General features: G+C 50.2%; 3 protein-coding genes across 3 annotated transcripts; 1 reads left to right on the forward strand and 2 right to left on the reverse strand.

Annotated features, from left to right (window-relative positions):
• Positions 1-1,538: 1,538 nt before the first annotated feature.
• On the reverse strand, positions 1,539-5,159 carry LOC34618190. The gene is made up of 9 exons (XM_026336289.1): positions 4,841-5,159; positions 4,621-4,711; positions 4,325-4,405; positions 3,436-3,957; positions 3,172-3,246; positions 2,800-2,898; positions 2,330-2,618; positions 1,948-2,135; positions 1,539-1,722 (listed from the first exon to the last, which is right to left on the reverse strand). The coding sequence occupies exons 1-9, from the start codon at positions 5,157-5,159 to the stop codon at positions 1,539-1,541; spliced, it is 1,848 nt and encodes a 615-aa protein (XP_026192074.1).
• Positions 5,160-13,271: 8,112 nt separating this feature from the next.
• Positions 13,272-14,899, reverse strand: LOC34618191 (60S ribosome subunit biogenesis protein nip7). The gene is made up of 5 exons (XM_026336307.1): positions 14,844-14,899; positions 14,478-14,564; positions 14,258-14,303; positions 13,916-14,071; positions 13,272-13,472 (listed from the first exon to the last, which is right to left on the reverse strand). The coding sequence occupies exons 1-5, from the start codon at positions 14,897-14,899 to the stop codon at positions 13,272-13,274; spliced, it is 546 nt and encodes a 181-aa protein (XP_026192092.1).
• Positions 14,900-16,141: 1,242 nt separating this feature from the next.
• Positions 16,142-18,380, forward strand: LOC34618192. Its single transcript, XM_022731530.1, has 2 exons — positions 16,142-17,577; positions 17,771-18,380. Exons 1-2 carry the CDS (start codon positions 16,142-16,144, stop codon positions 18,378-18,380), a joined length of 2,046 nt encoding a protein of 681 aa, XP_022589074.1.
• The last annotated feature ends 1,873 nt before the right edge of the window (positions 18,381-20,253 follow it).

The raw sequence follows: 20,253 nt of genomic DNA on the forward strand, positions 1-20,253 counted from the left end.
GTTTCAGCTGTGGTAGCTTTTCCGTTTCCTGTTTCACAGCATTCCTAAACAGCCGTCTTACACTTGATGGACTATACTCCAAGTGTATGCATCTGAAGTCGAGTAACATTTTTGACCCATAAATCTCCGAACAGCATGATCGCCATACTGCTATATTCAATGAGCGTAGTTACTAGCGTGCCTGAAGCAGAGCAGCAAGGAAAGTAGCTGAGTACGAGTCAAACATGCGAGAAATTGCTTTTAAAGGGGCATCATCCGTTGATTGTGTTTGTTGCACTTGAAGGCTGAGACAAGCGAGTGAGACATACATGGATCCTACTAGCTCAGTCACTGCTTGCGCTATGGACAGATTCAGCGGTCAGCCTTTCTTTCAGCCTAAGACATCTGCTTCCAAAACATGTGCAATCAAGTGTGGTGTGTGTCTCTAGTTGGCTGCCCTTGGTTCACGACTCCTCGGGGGGCATTGAAGGAGGAAGGAGAAAGTGAGCGTTGCAAAGAATGTACGCATGTATCCGGTACCGCGAGCTAGAGGCGTCATCGTATAGTACTTTGGTATAGGGACAATTTTATTTATGCTATGATGTGGGTTGAAACGCTCCTTGTAAAGTCAACATAGGTAGATCCGCAGCCATATCTGTCAAAGGCGTCAGTTTCTTTTTTCAAAAGACCACTTACGTTGCCTTCTTCATACTACAGAAGCTTTGAGATCGAGGGCCAGGGTATTCAGGTGCAAATGGTGGCATCGTTACACTCCTTAGTTTGCTTTCGCACATTTATTTGCAGCTACTCAGCAGAAAGGCTTACAACAACTTTTTTTCGGTATGGAGCTAGCCGTATGCTACCAGTAGAGCACTCAGGCAGCTAGCCAATATAGCATACGCATACCCCATTCATTAATTATAGAAACTGTGAACGCAACTGTCTAAGGATAGCCCGGGTCGTTGCTTCCTACACTCCTCTGATAGTAATGCCCAGTCCAGCTCTTCTCAAATTTGCATTAAGAGCAGGTTGTTCTAGCTACCTTGACTAGCATGCATCAAAGAGTTCGGATGATCAAAATGAACTTTATAAAGACAGATCAAAAAGAAAGACCAGTCTACACTGAGCCGGTTATACGTATGTACATGAATATGTCTCATGTATACCGAAAATGTTGATTACATGTAAGAATACGGCTGGGCAGCTGAACGGAAAACGATCCAGCAATTAATGCAGCTGAATATGTTGTGTTAGAGCTCTCTTTAGCTTTTATGGCTCAACACAAGCCTCACTACGAATGCTGTCTCAAGCTTCGTCACACAAAACAAATGACGGATTTCAGAGTAATGCGCGCGAGTATACTAAAGCCAGCAAGGCTTCTACATAAGCAAGAAAAGGACCTTTGGTGTGCACTCGTTGACCCTAAATGTTTGCGGATGTTTCCGCAGGGATTGGGTCCGTGTCCGTTAAGGTTTCCACGCGTATTGTGCTCATTTGAAGCTTATGAACCGACTCCAAGACCTGGGAGAGTAAAACTGTTGCTGCTGAGCTGAGTGCTGCTAGCGCTGTTTGAGTAGCAGCATCAGGCGCCACATGCAAAGGCAGCACAAAAGGCCGACAATCATTGAGATGGCGATCGCCATGTGAACAAAACGATGAAGACGCAACCAAGTCTGGCTGGGCTCCAATTCCGCCTCGAAAGGCTCCGAGAGTATTACTATTGCAACTCTGTGCGAGATACCCCTGAGAAAGCGGTCAATCAGACAACAAATGCGCAAAAGATTTCTGTGGACACATGCGCACAAATACCTGGCCACCACCTTCCTGCAGCGCTTTCTGGGAAATTCCTCATCACGACCTAAAGGAATGTTGTTTTCTATAAGAGAAGGATATTCAATATGCCATGTGGAACACCTGGCTTGTGGGGCATCAAGAAAATAGTAACGGCACAGAGACACTGTCACTTACCCAATAGTCACTTCTAAGGGCTCATTTCTGAGAGACGTGGCGAGCGTCGCTGCGTAGCTACGTATATCGCCGACTTCAGTGTAATTAAAACGCAGCACATATTCCTCGAAAGGGTTTAAAACCAATATTGGTGGATCCTGCTGCTGCGGTCGCTGCTCGGATTCTTCTTCTGATCTTCTACCGCTTGTCTCAAGCCTCGGGTTCGTTTCTGCCTTCTGCGTAGAAGCGAAGTAGGAACGAGGATTGCTACTTCTCTGCGTTTACTAAAGCCACGAGTAGAAGAGGTTGCAGCAGGAGTGTTACGCTAGGGAGGGAAAACAATGAAATGGAAGGAGGGGTAAGATTGGAGAAAGAATGGTAATGAATCAAACAAAGGTCATACCGGGCTTGCTTGCTGTCTTGTCTTCATGCCCAGTTCGACTTTGAGTTCTTGTTGCTCCTTTGCTTCTACCTCGATCTCTTTAAGATGCTCCTTGTGTTTATGCATGTGGCGACGCCACTCTTCTTCCTCTTCTATCTCCGCCGCCAGAGCAGCACCTGCCTCTTCCTCTTTTCGATTTAAAAAAGCTTTGATATCTGCTGCCTTGGGGACTCGCAAGACTGCCCGATCTAAGAAGGCCCGGTTCAAAGGGACCAGCTCTGAGCTTCCCAGTGCGAAGACAACGAAGGCTCTGCAGCCACACCCGCAACCACCGACATGTAACCGGTTAAAAGTAGACAAAGGGAGAATGAACCACACTGACCGGTTCCTGTTAAGCCTACAGAGCCTGCGAGGGTGCCCTTTTCCATGGGCGCCACCTCACTGTCTAAGGAAGGTCAATCACTGTGCCCTGAAGAAGTGGGGAGGCGCACATCTTCCTGTCTCCAATGCTCTCGTCTTTCAACCGCAACAGCAGTTTCCGCAGATCCATACCTTCCGAATACTCCATGAAGACTGGTGTACCGTCATTCCTATGCACGCGCAATATAGCTAATTGACACTTGGAGACTTGGCATACACGGTCTGCTGCCACGCTCAACTAGCCGTGGCGATGAGCGTTCTGCACTTTCTGCCGTACGCACGAGAACTCCTAGGGTCTCCTCATCAATATGACCTAGAATTACTTTTAAACGCTGCTTAGGTGCCATGCGGTTATCATGCTTGCTTATGCTCCACCCAGGTACAGTCGGGAGGCCTTCAGGGGCCAAAGAGTTGACAGGCTTAACGGATGCAAGTCCCCTCACGCGGCGCTCTTGGCAAGATGCAGTAGATTCCTGCACTCCATGATCTGGTCATTCAAGATAATGACGAGTCTTCTCCTAAAGCAGAGATATTGCAAACAAGCATGAAGCTACTCTTGTGCTGCAGTGAGTCCGGGGCACCGCCTAATATCGGACCTCCTATCCGACTATGAATGCTCACCTGCATGCAATATTTGCACATTGGGGAGTGCATCAGCGGAATTTTAGTCCAATAGGCGAGAGCATATGCTCTTCTTTATAACCTACCCATCTGGGGCCTCAAGCCATCGGTTTGGTAACTCCCTGGAAAGGGCTTCTATAAATAGCTCTTCATTGTCTCGCTTAGCAACCTCCACCATGGTGTCCTCCTCCGGCGGCGGCCGCTCAAGGGAGCCTTCGAGGTGTGCATTTCCAATTCCTGAGTATTTTCGCGTGAGTCCAAAAGGGACCCACCGCAGAAACGTACTGGTGTCCCTACGGGAGTTACTTCGTTCAGCGGGGAATTCCTGCTCTGGGAAGGAGGCAGTCTTTGCGTCCCCAGGCTGCTTATCGTTGGCTTCATTGTCCCCATATGCAGGGGCAGACACGGATGTATCGAAATTTCCAAGCTCCTTAACGGCGTATGCCTTTCCAAAAGCACCCTGAAGAAGCTGAAGGGGTGTCGGTAGAAAAAAAGGATATGGCAGGAGCCGCCCGTTGCTGTCTGTTTGAGACTCCTGAGTCGCGGGGATCAGCGCCAAACTGCCCTCAGATGAGAAAAAGACTGATTTTTGGCTTGGCACAGGTGCGCTACGTAAAACAGAACAAAGACAAGGACACGCGAGTGTCAATCGTATTGTACCACCCAGGTACTGTCGGCCTACTTTGACCGCGAACGCAGCGGACCAATTGCCACAGAGAGCCAACAGATGGAGGTGAATCAGAAGAACAGTAAGGCAGTGTCAACAGAGGAGGAGTAGTCAGAGAGGACTCAGGGATTCCTGCACGATGGCTTACTATTGAGCGAGGACGATGTAAAAGAACGGCTTCCACCTGCAACACGTACACGCACAGGTATATACATGTGCGTACAGTTCTGGGCTGCTTACAAGCGACCAAGACAGGATGGTTTGGCCAATGGCGTTGCAACTGATGGGCTCCTGTTGTTGGAGTGCACCTGTCATCTCGTAGGGATGCCGCAGCGGCCACGAATTGTTCACCAGTGTGCCAGCGGGCGCGAATGATGGGTGTAACCCCCCTGAGAAACAGCATAAGCCATATGCCCTGGTTTTATCTCAGAGCTATGATGCAAGGACTTTTAGGTATATTAGGCGAGGCTCTATGAGCAAGCTGCGCCCCATGTATTCAGGACGCAGAAGCTCCGGCCTCTTACCTGGCCGCTTCAAAGCCTAAGCACACTAGCGGCTGAGAGCAGTGATAATAAACCTTAAGTTTGACTATCCAAGCACTTACGGGTTCATGCGAAGCTTCTGACTAATATCCCAATGAAGATAAGTGGCATAATGGGCAGGGGTCAGCACTCCGACAACCTCCTCCTTAAATTCTGGGAGAAAGTACAAGATTGGGAGGCCTCAGAAGTGCATACACCTACACGCGAGCAATCTAGAAGATTCATCGGGTCTAAATCTTCAAACTGCCACAATGATGGCTCTGTACGATGTCCCGAGCGTACCATTGTCTGAAGGCTTTGGCGCCTCCCTCTGTAGACCGTCAGTCAAGGGTAATGGAAAGGTTTGGGGGCTAGCGGGACTAAGGCTCCCACCGAAGACGTCAGCACCTGCAGCGCTGCCTTCTGTGATCTTTGACTTCTGTGGAAAGGAGAGTGGCGAGCGTTCAAGTGCGCCTACCGAGACCTTGTCAGAAGACGGCTCAGAACCAAGCGCATGAGAGGAATTATCAAGCAGTGAGAAGGCATTGTCCTGAAAATAGGACTCTGCTTTACTCCTATTCAAAAATGTATATGGTAGCTCAATGCTTCCATTGTCCAGCATCCAACGGGATCCTTTCGGGTGTCTTGATCCTGCGTCCGGGCACACAAGAGGGGCGTAGAGCATCGGCGTCGCAAGGTCTCGAGTGGCGTGCACCAATAAGACAGTAACTAAAGCCTATAATTTCTGCGTAGCACGTGTTTTTGCCCTGCGATGCCCGGCAAAGAGTCCAGGATGGCTGGGAAGCTGCTGGGGAGAGACATTCCGAGGCTTATGGCAGCGTGTGCAAATGCCCTCTCACCTACGATCCCTCTAAAACCCTCCACCACGAGACCCACAAATTGCAGAAGAGCCAGTGCCACAAAGGCCCGCTGGGATCGCTGCACGGTGGCCTTTCCCATAGCGGTTTTTGCCACGCAAGAAGTTGGGGGCACCTGGGCAAAAAGGGTCTGAAGCCGTTCGTTCGGCTACGTGAAGCCCTGGATAATCATCAGCCTGCCTGAAAGTAGTACTAGTGAACGTTTTTGTCTGGACTGTTGGAGGCTTATGTGCCCGCCTTAGTGCATGAGTCCCCGCGGTCCCCTGGTCCAGGCCAGGATGCTCTTCTGCTAGTTTTTGCTCAGAAACTTCTGAGGCTTCTTAGAAAAGATCTGAAAGCATTTTATACTTATTTTAGAGTGTTAACAGGTACTTAGGTAGTAGCACTCTTCAATGCTGTTCGAAAAGGGGATGATGATTGGGCGATACCAATGGTCTGTTGGGCCCTGCGGAACGATGATCCTTGGGTTCAGCGAGGTGTATGTCTGGTGCTCTTATTTTTTCTTCATCTTGAAATACTAACAAATAATTTCTTAAAATGGTATTTGACCTCTAGTTTTCGCAGCATCAAATCATAAACAGAAGGGGCTGCGGCCGACTTAGTCGAGTAGTCTCTGGGTGGCTGCTACAGGGGCGCCCTTCCTTGAAAGCGCTGTATTATTTCGCTGCTTTTTACAAACTCACCCCTTTAAGCACTTCTGTTTCTTCATATGGTAAATTATTAGTCTCTGGATTTCAGATGGAATCTTGACGTCTACGGGGCCCAGGCTGTTGTGTTGCAGACATCCCAAGCACGAGGACAGCAGTGTACTTTGCGCTCAGATGGCAATAGTGCAGTTCACCCTCGGAAATAACACGGACTAATTTTGCCAGTGTAGTGGGGGGCTAGATTTATGAGATACTGATGGCGGGTCTCACCGAGAGAGACAAGGAGCTGTGGAACCACCAAGTTACCCTAGGGAGCCAGCTTGCATCAGTCTCCGCGGGGCTTGTTACATGTATTTCGGCTCCTTTTGAGCCCACGCTGCGTGGTTACACTGCCTGAAAATATGTTGATGACGGCTCAGGGCTGGTGTCACACAAGCAAAATGTACGGTCCGATCCTACGCGCTGAGCCAGTATGCCCATTCTTGGGCCCTTCAAGGGGTGCAGCTAGTTATAGTCTAGCTGACGTTTCTCCTTTCGTCCCGGGGAATTTGTGGGAGAGGCGCATACTAGTTGCATAAATCCCTGCAGGAACGAGAAAATCTTCTAGCTACATGTCAGGTTTCTAGCTGGGGCACCTTCCTATGTATGTAGCTAGAAAAACTCCACCTAGGGTCTCCGTAATGAGCAACTTCCTTCAAACTCGATGCAAACTTGGAATTGCTAATCAAATTCATCCCAAACGATTACCGGCTCATGCCCCTCAGACTTCCGGACATGGTCGTAGACGGACAGCTAGTGTGGGCGTAGCTGCACTCTCTACGCATTTCGAGCATCAAGAACTAGCTGCACATAGCATCCTGCCTGCGTATACGCACACAACATTGCGTCTTCGTATATTGAGTCGAGAGTACTCTGTGGCAAATGAGATATACGAACAGACAAGCCGACTAGTCAGTTGCTGCCTACTTCTTAGGTAAGTATGGCTACTGTGGTGGAGTGTGACTAATTGAAGCATAAGCTAAGTCTGTACTGGCTGGCAATGCGCAGAGGGAGCAGTCACACGCGCCGTCGCTCTCCCTTCCCCCATGTCTGGCCTTTTGGGAAGAAAGGGCACGAGAGGGTGTTTGTTCTTCGAGGTGAGCGCATTAACTTTGCTTGAAGGTTGTACTGCGTCTCGAATCAAGTAGCTTCATGTGAACTCCTTAGATGAAGCGGTTTCGCTAGAAATTTCACTTTGGTTGATAAAGCTATTCTCCGCTCATCCACTGGTTGTGGGGGTAGTGGGATGGCGAATATCCATACAGTAGTTCTCTGGTTTCAATTAGATTGTGTATACCTTAGTAAATAGTTTTTTGGCAATGGCATGGGTATAAAGACTTTCTGGTAATGGAAACTCTGCACAACGCGTGCTGGGGCGGCAGAAGTCGGCCTGCAAGCTAATGTGAACACAACACAGCAGCTCCACAGCTGGTAAAAGGGCACGATTTCCACCTGTTCAGTTGCTTATAGACGCGCCAAAAAGGTTATGCTGGCAACGAAAGCAGAACGGCAGTAGAAGTGGGGAAATGCTCGCTGATCTTATTTGTCGGGTGGAGATGTCCTTTGCTTGTTAGCCCCAGATGAAGTGAATAGAGTAGTCCTTTCAGCAGGTTTATTGGAGGGCAAAGCACTTACACAATGGCTTTCTTCATGCAAAGAAAATGGTCTGGTTGAATGGATTACTACAGTTCAAGCCTTCAGGCAAGCCCTGACTCATCGGCTCGTGGTGCTATCAGCACTGCGGCAAACTTGGGGCGAATGTTGAATGCTGAAGCAGCGATTCGATCGATAGATCAGCATTTCAAAGAATAACTTTTCGTTTGCAAAAGCAACAGCCTAAACACAAAGCTGCTCTATGAAGTAGTTTATCAGGTCTACCCGATTTGCCACATTAGCAGGTCGCAAGAAGGGGAATGTCTCAGCCATCTAAAAGCCGACCGGTAAAGCATCCGCAAGGGGTGGACTACCTGAGGTTTCAGGAATAATTGAGCCCGAGTATTGTGTCTGTGGCTAAAAGAAATAAGCGATTGCCCCACGTAGTACCTATGAAAGTCAGGGCAGTGTCAGTCGGCCCTAGCCCATACTCGACGGTGAAAGAAAGAAGTGAGCCAGAGGAATCCCATGCCCCTTAGTAGCCGCAGACACCCTTCGCAGTCCACCTCTGACTTTTGTAGGAAATCGGGCCATATAATCCAGAAGTGCGAACGCATTCAAAAGCCAAAGAACTTGAACAAAGGAACTGGGTCCAGAGAAAGCAGGCTGCTTGGCGAGCAAAGAAGGCACACCAGGGAAAGAGAAGCACCCGCGCAGGTTACGGCGCAGTGGAGCGGGGGTACAAAAGATCGAGCCGCAGTTGGGGATTCGCCAAGATACATGTTAACGCCAGTACAACCTTACGTGAGTGTTCAGGAGTTAGTAATGTTGCTTGACACTGGGTGTGACTTTGATCTGCAGTCGGAGGAGACCGCAGAAGTGCAATTTGCCTGTTTACTAGTTAGCGCAGTCCCTAAGACTCAGGCTTGTTCACTGGCGGCAGAACTCGAGCTCAGGCAAGGCTACTAGTGTTGCACGCCAATTCAGAGCGTAAGTGGGTGCTAACAGCATGGTCTAAGCCTTCTGCTGTGGACTCGTGCATGGTGATCTATTCCTAGGTATGCCATGGGTGATCGAATTACAGGCGATCATGCGGTCACACCTGCGGGCTGTGGAGGAGTGCATGCCAAGACATAGTAGCCCCCTATTTCATGTATGGCGAGCAGGACAGAGTCGGTGCCGCCACAAGATGCGACGGGGGCTTCATGCGGGCGGATCAGCAGTGCAGGAACAGAACACGGTTCTGCTCATGCGTCCTTAGTGGCTCAATAGTTGGCTTTTAACCTGTAAATCCGAAGGGGTTCCAGTTGAAGAATAGCGAGAATAGGTACACGTCAAGGATGACTTCGGGGAGGTGCTGAATATTGGCGAGCTGCCAACAGGGTGGCCACCTGTTGGTCGTCCACCGGACCATCTATATATACATATATATATATAGATATTGGGCTAGTCCCCATTTAAGTCCCAAAATATGTTTCGTGGTGTCGGAAGGCTTCATGGCATGAAAAGAATGAGTTGCAGACGGAGTATTTGCTGGAAAACGGCGATGTGCAGGAATTAACCAGCGCACTGGTTACTGCCCGGAGTCGAGGCTTTAAGAACGAAGGTGGCCTGTACGTTAGCGGTAGTGTCTCACAAAATTTCCGCGCAGCGGAAGTTGCACCGATCTATAATCAAGTTGAAATCCGACTTCACTGACGCTCTCCTACAAATCCTGAGTCGCGCTAATCACAGGCACAACAAGGCAGCCCACTCTCACATTCGCAACGAGTAAACGTGTATGCCGGTTGGAGTTACTAATGCTTTAGCGAAACTGTATCATCCCATGAATCAGAATTTTCCCCGAATTGTGAAGGAGACGTAAAATGCTGTATGCATGGATGACGCCTGTATTCAGCCGAAATTTTCAGTGTCGTGCACAGTACTGCACTTCAGCTGCTGCGGGAGAAGCAGTGGTATGTGGAGGCACACAATTGTTCGTTTCGCATGATAATGCTTGTGTGTTAGGTATTGCATGTTTTAGCTGAAAAAGCTTAGCAGGGTCCAGCACGAATTGGAACAATCAAGGCTTTTACCTTTACGCACCTGCAAGTCTGTTGAGAAGTTCTATTGGACCGATATCTCACTTTTTTATACACTTGGATCGACGCACCTTTAATTGATCTACTGAGTAAAGGCAGCCTATGCTCTGGACAGAGAGCTGGGTACAGCAGCAATCACGCTCCGTCGGCCGTCTTTAAATCCCTCCAAATGGGCCGCCCGTTTCTGAACGCCCCCTGGTCCTACCAGCCACTATTGGTGTCGTAGTGGTAGGAGCTGCTCCATTCCAACTCGCTACATGTTTTCCCAAAACCAAAGTATTGTTGCTTACCTTCATTTCTTTCCCAAGGCCGAACAGTGGTGCCCTGTAAGGGGAAAGAACTCTAAGCAGTGTAGCATGGCGTGAAGAATGCCGACACTGTTTCGATAGGCGTTGTTCTATTGTCCAGATCGACAACCATTCTTTTAGGACTTTGAAAGTCCTAGAGTGCTTCGCTGGCTTGGGCACCTCCCGCAGTACGACATTACACTGAACTTTTCCTGGGGCATCACAAACGTGGTCGCCGACTCACCCTCGTGACGCCCCCAGCAGCTCTCTACTGAGAAGCGCAACGGCTTACGTCAGTAGGAATCCTTTATAGGTTTCAATCAAAATTGCTTGAGCGTTATACTTCTGACACCAATGCATCTGCTACTTTTGCCAAGCCCAGAATGGCTAAGGGGTGAAGCACTATCACGCCAAGAAAGTCCTGCTGTTGTTCAATATACCCAAGCGGGGAACCTGCCGCTTGTGCATCGACTTTGCTTTTTCTGCTGGTTTGCGCAAAGCACATTGTCACGTCCTCCTGGTCCACGGGAGGAGTCGCACTACGATCAAAAACTCTCTCGGTCTTGTGGTGGCTTGGGATGGGAGCTGTGGCAGCAGAGCATGTACAGCCATGCGCACACTGTTAAGAGCTGAAAGCGCATAATCCACTCAAACTCGGGTTTCTGCAAAACATCCCGGTTTCTGTACGTATTTGGACTGCTCTGATTATGCACATTAGTGATGGACTGCCGGAGGTCAAGGATCAGGATAGCGTCACTGTCGTTATCGACAAATGAGAGTATACGCCCAGATGATCCTTCTCACCGGCTCTAGCACACCTCAGAGCGTTGTTTGAGCTCCATGCATTCAACCGAGTATCGTAGCTGATAGGAATCCAAAATTCGCCAGCGCTTTCTTGTGTGCCCCTATGACTCACACCTTGAGGCACGGCCAGACAGAGCAAACCAGCGGCTTTTTCCTGCAGTGTGTGCAACTCTATGCATACATGAATCAAGATTCCTTGTGTGACGTTCTTCCGTTTGCTGAGTGGATATACAATATAGCATACGCTTACCTACCCATTGCTCTCCTGTATGCCTGATCTACACTGCGGTGCCTATGTCAAACCTGGCCTGGACCTGATATTCCCATGGCAGCAGCTATTCGGAGCAGCTAAGAGATTTAGAGAAATGCTGGCCAAGGCATGTGAATGTACGCGCCAAGCTCAAGAGACAAGCATGCTGTTGAGATTCAAGGCGGTCGGACGTGTGTTTCAAGCAGGGGGATTTGGTCCTAGTGTATCAGGAAGCTTTATAAGGTGCACCAGCAGGTCAACGAAGGAAGAATTTTATCGCCAGGCTGCCAGGACCATTCGCTATGCTCTCAAGAACGAATGCTCTGTCTGTACCCTAACAATACTTGTAAAGTTAAGGATAGAACCCTTAATATTGGCTTCCTAAAAAGTCTCAAACCATTCCCACTTACTCGCGGACTTCGCCGCGCGGGCAAGTGGCCCATGAGAAGGCGCAGACCCCATGGGGAGCCGTTGAAGGGCGAGAGTCTAGGGCTGTTAAGCACCAAGGACACACTACACAGGAAGTTCTAGTGAGACAGGTGGAAATCGCCAACTTCATTGTTTGACGAAGGAGCAGCTGCGGTCTTGGCTGGCTGCGGGAAAATTTGTGGCTCTATGTGGACAACAGTGCTAGTCTCCATGGGTGGTATTCCTCGCGTCCCTGGATAATTTTCTCTCCCCAGCGCATGCTCTGTCTGGAGCAAGAGCCTTAACCCGCGGGTCTCGGTCTAAAATTGCAAATTATCATCTTTACGATGTACCTTTACGCTCACATTTATTTGTGTACACTCTCAGGTGTGGTGTGGCTGACTCGGGTGGGGCACTGGAGTCGACTCTGCTGCATCCACCAGCTGTTTTTACATGCAGAGACTGCTCTATGAGGCATTGTTGAGCTAGTATGTATGTTTATTGCCTGTATACTTTTCAGTTGTTTCTTTTTATGCAGTAGAAGGTTCATACACTGAAGCGCTTCAACAGCAGCCAACCATCCCGCGGACGCGTGTATTTGGTATCGATTCTTGTTGGCCAGTGTTTGTCTTCCCTTTGATGCTACTCTAGCGGTTGATGCACACACTGTTGTTTCTCGAATTTCGAAGTATCGTTGCTTTTATTCGTGGCTGAAGAGCGGCGATAACGCGGGAACTCTTCCAATTCTCTGCACCTATGAGGTCTCGCGAAATATGGAAGTGTCTTTGAAATAGGAGGGCATGGCGAAAGGGGGATGGGGATAAATTGTAGCCGGCCGTGCTACATTTCAGCACTTTCTGCTACACTAGCTATATACATGCCTTCGAAGTGCTCATGCAGTTGACTCCTTGGGTTGTCTGTTTGTATATATCCTTTATTACAAACTACATTTAGCTCGATACCAAAAGCCGCAACGTTGTTTGTTGCGTGTTGACGATATGCTATGTGCGACTAGCTCCGAATACTCGGCTAGAGGATGCAGCCACGCACATCATAGCTGTGGCCCTCCCCTCATGTAGGCGATTTTAAGGGGGCGAGGCCGTGGAAGGCGGGGGTCGTTTTAAGACAACTTACTGTTTTAAAATTGTAAATTAAATGTGGGCTTGAGTGACTCCCCATGGATCTAGATGGAGCGTCACAATGGACCCGTAGGAAGAACATAGTCCACTTCCTGGCGCCGCTCAACAAATTATGCACCCCTGATTCACAAGTCTACGGTGGTCTGTGTGTATTCTACCGCCTCGCCTTTCGAATCTCTTCACGAGCAGACCTCCGAGGTCGGCTCCCAGCCCAAGCCACTCATCATCTTGCTGCAGTGAGCATGGGTGAAATGCAAGCGTCGCCAGCTCACATCAAACGAAGCCAAGATGGAGCTAAGTCACTTACACTTTTTTGCGCTCCCTAATGTGCACTGCAAAGCACGTCAGGTGAGTCCCTACAAGGAAGATCCCAAGGCCTTTCGTGTTCATTACGGAAAATACGACGGACAAGTATGCACAAAAAGCCGTTATCTCAGACCTATGCGACATTTCTAAATCCCCTACTGCGCTCCTGTGCGTTTCTTGCTAATGCTCTGGTGCCTTAATGAGATAAACCTCCTCCTCTCCACAGCTGCCGAATCTCAGTAAAACAAAGGATTACAGGAGGACGCAGGAGGTATAAAAAGCAGAACAAATAGCAGCAAGCCTCATACCAGGTCTGCCTCCTCCCTGAGGTACTCTCCCACATCGGCGTGGTGATAAAAGGAGATGGCTTCTGTAGGGGCCGCATGAATCTCCGCTGTGGCCTTGGCGCTCGTGCCGAAGCCCAAAGGCAAATCCCCGTTCAAAGACAAAACACAAACGCCCGCTCCACTCGGCATGTCTGCCGTCAGACGCCCCACGTGTCGCTGCGACGAACAAGCAGAGCAAAGCATCGCACAGGCGTCACCTGTCCCCATGGAACCAGTTGGATAAGCAGCTCTATATGCCTAGCCAGATATACATGCAGATTGACGCCCGCCTGTGCATACTTCTACAGGAAACATTAGAAAGCACCACTCTTGAAGGTTTCTCGTGAGATGGTCAACTTGCATCTCCACAGCCCTCATTGTCCGCATCTTTGTCCGTTAACACGGTTGTCAAAACAACTAGCAAGCGTATTCAATATCACACACTCAAGTTCGCACTACTGTTATAGCTGGAAAGACTAAACAAAGCGAAACCACAGTCCTAGCGTTGGGCTCCAGCCACACACAATGCACGTAAAAGCCTTCGAAAGCAGCCAAGGAGAGCCGATTAGCCCATGCAGCTGCTTCTTCGTTTACTTTGTGTATTGCGCCAAAGGCCTCACTTTGATGATGTGGTTCCCGTAGACAAACGCCTGCTCGCCACCCGGCTTAAGCCAAACCTTATGTGGCGTGTACTTCGCCAATAGGTGCAGCGCCGTAATGCCCAAACGGAACTTCTTGGCCTTTGTTAGCTTGCCCAGGCACTGACCCGCACTTAGCTGAATGCATAAAGACAGCAATATGCAACACACGAACATTCACCTGCAGCGAAAACCCCCCAAGTTTGTCATATACCAGTGACAGGAAACGCAGAACTGCTTTAGAATGCGCTACACACGGAGAGGGCAGACATCACAACGAAAGACCAGAAGCACACCACAACAGCAGATATAGATGATTCTCACAAGATTCTTGCGCGGAATGCAGCCAGTGGCCTTGAGAAGCTTCTCGCTGCACGCAAAAAACAGTCCCCAGAGCAAGCCTAATTATTGAAACATGCGGACAAGGGGAAGGCCAAAGGACAACGGGTGGATAATGGACGTATGTATTTCTCTGCAGAGCAAAAGGTTGCATAAAAGCGTTGGAGAGGACCCTCAAGGAAGCTTAACCCCGTTATAGGCACACCTCATGAAAAAGACGCGGTCTCTGTGAAGGCGAAAGACGTGAGGGTTTGATGGATTTTCGATCAAGTGCATCAAGTTATCACCGAGACTGTAAACAAGCAAACACACTCATCATCCTGAAAGTTCTAGATATCCTTAACAGCCCCTCAATCCCACGGAAGGACTTGACGTGTGGTTTGCGGGACAAAGGGGCCACTGCTGGCCTTGTACCCTTCGGGAATTTCGGGCCTTTCGGTGTTCACACCAACCCCGAAGGTTGCATTCACTTAAAATTACTTGAAACATAAGTTAAGTCCCACAAACCCTAAACGGAAGAGGTGTAGCAGGAGGGTAAAAGCATTGCTAAGGGCCTCTCTGCAACACGCACAACTTTGAAAGTTTCTCGAGCACTAGCTTTATCTCGTCCTCAGTGAGTGGCCGCATTTTGAGGTCGTTGTTCACTCAACGCGCTCTTTCCTTTTGCTGTTCCTGCAGAAGTTCCGTTCCATACGGATGGAAGCAGCCCAGTGAGAAGCGGGTACTACGTTGCCCAGTGGCCGCAACCTCTCCTGAGGGTTCTTACGAGAAAGAACTCCCTTAGGGGATACCCGAGGCAAAAAATGTAGCCACGAAAGGAAGACGACTGTTTGGCTGTTGTTCGGATTAAGGAAGGCCTAGGGGAACGAGAATCGAACACCGTAGACTCTCGATGCCTGCAGCGCATGTATCCGGCACTGCGAGTCAGAGCAGAGAAGCAAAATGCAGGTAGAAAGTCAATTTGACCCAATATTATGAGAGTGGAGCCGCGAAATGTGCTGAAGATCAATGGGAATCGGTTTATATAATGCTTCAAAACGTCGTCGCAAAAAGGATTTTGTAGGGGCCCCTGTTCATGCCAATCATAACCGAGGGACCCACGTCAGTGTTGCATGCATCTAGACACAATCGAAGCAACATGAAAACCGCTGTTTTCCGAAGCAAACACAAAATGATCTGTATTAGTCGCGTATATAGCGAAGAGATAGAGGTTACAAGGTGCCCGATACAATTAAGCATTACATAATGCCCTTTGCATCCCATCTTGGACAGACGGCCGAATGTGTCTACCCTAATTGGCTATTCTTATCTACAGCACAAGCCTACAGCATTAATCGCGTATTGCATTTTCAGATATCCTTCTAGCCGCATCTTACAAGTTGACATCTTGAAGGTGCGGCTAACAAGAACGCTTTGCTGTGTGCCACCTGCTGACTAGGTGCCCAGTTGGCGTGGCCATAAGGTAGCCGACACTTTCCAAAATTCCCAGTCCAGAGGGCCTGTTTCTGCTAACTGCATGCGCGTGATAGCTTTCGTGTAGGCCTTTCGACTCTTAATGGCTTTTCGTCTTCTTGAGGCTGACGATGCTCAGGAGAATGAACGGAGCGTGCTGCGCCGGGTAGAAGGCCGCTTCGGTAGCCTCTGCCATACTAGCACCAGCAGTAAGACAAGGGTCCCAAACAGCACCTCGGGAGCTCCGTCCTGTGCTGCTACGGCCCAACACAGCCGCTACTGAAGCGTCTGCAACCCGAGTACAGCATAAAACTGTCGATTTTCCTATAAGGAGGCTCTCAGCAGCGGCAGCGACTCTTTAGCAGCACACACGCAGCAGCAGCAGAGACACGACTAAGGCTGCAGCAATAAGGGAGAATGCGGACGGAGACACGACCACAGAGGGCGGCTGCAGCAGAAATGGATCCCGCTGTTTCTTTGGAGGCATGGCCTCTAGACGTCAACGCACACCGGGCATACATCAAGGAGCAGCTACAGAAAGGGTTGCTGCTCTTAAATCCAGCACTAGCTGCGGAGACACATGGAGGCTCCGCTGTCGAAAGGTCATTCATGGAGCTGCTGCTACAACAGGACTCCTTGCTCAGCGGAGTCTACTGGCTATTGTGCTGCCTCGCGCTGACGCAGCCCTCTGATGTGATATTGCCATGTGTTTCACCGGATCAGCAGCATGCAACAGCAAGTATGCTCCCTTTGCCCCCGGAGATTAGAGATGCCCTTCTCCACGCATGCACCAAACGCTTTCTCCGTACACGGCACTGCTCCGGATTGCCCCCTGCAGAAGCTGCAACAGCGTCCCCATCACCACCACATACTGCTCCTCTTAAAGCAGAAGGAACGCCAACATACAGCGTGCCAGAGATGGGAGCTCCACCAACAAGTTGCGAAGGAACGGCACCAGAAGCTGCAGCACTTGGAGCATTCGCGGCGTTGCAACAAACTACAACAGCACAAGCAGCAGCAGAAATGCAAGCCTGTACACATCGTTGCGCACCCGTCACGGGCTTTTGCAGCAATCTGGCAGAAGGGGCAGCTCCAGCGGCTCTTCCCACGTGCAGTGGATTGCAGGTATTGGCCTTATTAGGGGCCCTCCCATTGCTATCAGAGGAGACACTGCGGCAGGTGCGGCGCTTTGTGCTGCGTCTACAGCGATGGGAGGATGGAGCGTTCTCCAACACGCTGCCACCTTGCTGCTCCAGTCACTGCAGCGACGGCAAGAGCTGCAACAAACGCTGCTGTGCGCAATCAGGCGCAGCGGCAGAACCAGCTGGAGGAAGCAGTTGGGAGCACGAGGGGGATATCCGCTGTACATTTTGTTGTCTTCTCAGCCTGAAGCTGATACATGCCGCTGCTACTTCCCGAGAGCGCATGGTGGACGCCAGTACCAACGTTCCACGGTTGGATAAGGCCGCCGCCTTTCGGGCTAGAGCTGATGCCATTAGAGAGCTTGCACTGGCACGCCCTGCAGCAGAACATGCACTCGTTGACATTCCAGCTGCAGTAGGTGCAGGGGCCTTTCCGCAGGAATGCGGGGAGCACCGCATTTCTTGGGACGCCTCAAGCCATGAGTCATACGAGGCTGCTTCTTGGGAGGAATTTCTTATGGACCCCTTTGCTGGGGTTCGTGTGGATGCGGTAATATCTTGGTTGCTGTCTCTTGTGGGTACTGATGGAGGTGTGGGTGTCTCCCCCGGGGCCGAGCCGCACGCAGGAGCTGCCTTCTGCTTCGCTGGATGCTTAGCGCTCTTGAGGAAACGGGGGGCTTTAGGTCGCAAGGCAGTACACAGGCTTGAAAGGTGAGCTGCATTGTCTCTGTATCGTAGGTTTCGCTCCGACTGGTAGTGGACATGTCGCTAAATAGCATTTAAGGTGTTGCTGGTAGGGTCGCTGCGGTACTTACAGTTCGGCAAATTGAGATTCGTTGATTTCGCCGCACGGTACAACTGATTTGCTGCTTTTTCCTGAGGAGAACTGCTGCGGCTGCTGCAGGTGGCTGTGTGAACGGCAGCTATCTGGAGGGGCAATCCAGGGACGCCCAGGGAAAGCCGGAGACAGCTGTTACACATTCTGGGTAACAGCTGCGTTGCTGCTGCTGGGTAAGGACCCCGTAGAGGTGCTGCGTTCAGCAGAAGTTGCTGAAGCTGTTGCTGCTGCACAGCACCCAAATGGGGGAATCTCGCGGGCTCACGGGCTTACAGGTGCACCAGCAGCAGGGAGCCGCATCTCTGCCGCAGGGCCGAGTGACAATAAGACAGCTGAGCACGTTTCTGCAAGTAGCACTGCCCGCAAAAGCAGCAGCAGTACTATCAACAGTAGCAACTCACTGCAGTTCCTTAGCGTCGGTGTGCTGGACGCAGAAGACGAGCAGCTGAGGCATCCCGACCCATTTCACACCTTTTTTGCCTTGGCCGGTCTTTCCTTGTTAGCTCATAGCGACAGTCCAGGCAGTCGACTGCAGTGGAAAAAGGAAGTGCAGGAGACACAACAGAAAGAGGAATGGCAAGTGACTTGTCAGCGCCTGCTGCAGCCACTGGACCCCGCGACTGCATTGCCACTCCGTTTGTCAACTCATCTCATAGGAAGCTCCGCGTCTCTCTAAAGACAAGAGTTTCGCTTCCTCCCGTTTAACAGCATCCGCTGCTGCTATGCGCCTTGCTCGCCTGCGGCGTTTCTCTCTGGTGCTGTTACTCCTGGCGGCCCTTAGCAGCGCAATAACAGGGGCAGTAGGATGCCACAGCGTTTGAAGAAATGAGCCCATGAATTAATGTTACTATTACAAGGAAGGTATGTGCATACAGCCTATCCCGGCTATGTTGGTTGTAGGTTGCACGCAAGGCTCTAAATATTCTTGAAAAAAAAGGCATGGAAGCCAAAGCTACAGACAGGAACTGCCACGAAAGGGCAATAATTCACGCAGCACAGCTAGTTCGAACCCGTGCCGCCTATACCTATGGGGCGCCCCAAACCCTAAATCGCAGATACAGCATCCTGGCGCTTCTGCTTCATCTGCGTGGATTCTAAGAAAGTACTAATGCCTCGATTGATGGCGCTGGCACATATCTAGGGTCTAACTACCTGCTATGGGTATCTGCATGTAGATCCATACAGGAATGGGATCTGCGCAGCTGCTATATTTAGGCCTGCCCTCGAGACATGCCAACTCTATACGTGAGGCTACGCGAAAGATTGATATTTCCAGCAATAAAACAGAGTGAACGCTAGTCTCAGGCTGCAATAGCTGCCTTTCTCCTCCTGCAAGCAATATGGCCTGCAGCACGGCGTGGGGCAGCGGTCTCGATTGCGTGTAGCAGAAGACACGTACAGTTGCTTCTTAGTTCGAAGAAGGAAATCAATGCGTACTTAGTAAGCCACTGCTTTTGACACGGAGTTATAGGATATAATTTCGGTAAAAACCACATGTGGAGAAGGTTAACTGATTCTCCAGAAAAAGACCTGTGTGCTGAATGAGGTAAGCAAGATACAAAGAAGCATGTCATACGATGAGCTGCCATTCGCGGTTGCAAAGGCATGAGCACACAATGCTATCTAGGCGCTCAGACGTCCACACATCCAAGATGTCCTTGCACGTAGAGAGTGAGGGCAAGCATACTTACGGGTACTTGCAAACTGCTGGTCAAAATGTAAGACTGCGCTTATTCAGAAGCATCAACTACAATGCCTTATAGTACACAAAGCTGGCGCAGTGCATCCCTCTATGGGACGAAAACCCATTGTGCTATCGCCGACAGAAGTACAGCCACCAACAAAAAACAAAGGAATACACGGCGAACAATAAATGCTGTACTGCATGTACAGTTCCACCCATATGACACTGAAGAGACACTCAAGGGAGACTCTGCCTCACTGTACCTCCCGTCATCTCGTGCTTTGAATGCAGTGGCAGCCGTTGCCACACCAGGCCACGATGGCAACCTCTGAGTCGGACAGTATGGTCAATTGTATCAAAGGAAACAAAAGCTGCAGTGCACGGCCCACTGCTGAGCAGCTCCAATCGTATTAAAAGGAGGGTAGGCAATGTAGGAAACTATATTACAGTGGAATGTGCGGGACCTCGCTCCGCTTCGTGGACTTTAAATGCAGTCCAGTAATGCAAAAAACAAACACCTTCTGCATCTACAATGCAACATAAAGCATCGGACGCGCGAATCTTCCAGCCACGGACTTCGCATGCCAAGCTCGCTTGGCTTCCTTCGGCGGGAGTTTATCTACATTGGTGCGCCTGACCAGTGAGGGCCGCAATCACGTCTTCACTTGGTCGTTCTTGGTGCACATAGACTTACAAGTTCCGGGAAGTGCATACAAGACGAAACGACTCATTCACCGAGTTCTTGTACACCGTATGGCCACTGGATGTCGACACCCCTGCCGCCACCCACGCCGCCAACAGCCGTCATCAGGTGAGGCCCATTGGCACTGGCGTTGGCATTGGATTTCCGCCAGTCCGTAGAAAG

Source organism: Cyclospora cayetanensis, unplaced genomic scaffold, assembly GCF_002999335.1.
Source record: "Cyclospora cayetanensis isolate NF1_C8 unplaced genomic scaffold, CcayRef3 CcayRef3_contig_12, whole genome shotgun sequence".
Classification (NCBI taxonomy): domain Eukaryota; phylum Apicomplexa; class Conoidasida; order Eucoccidiorida; family Eimeriidae; genus Cyclospora; species Cyclospora cayetanensis.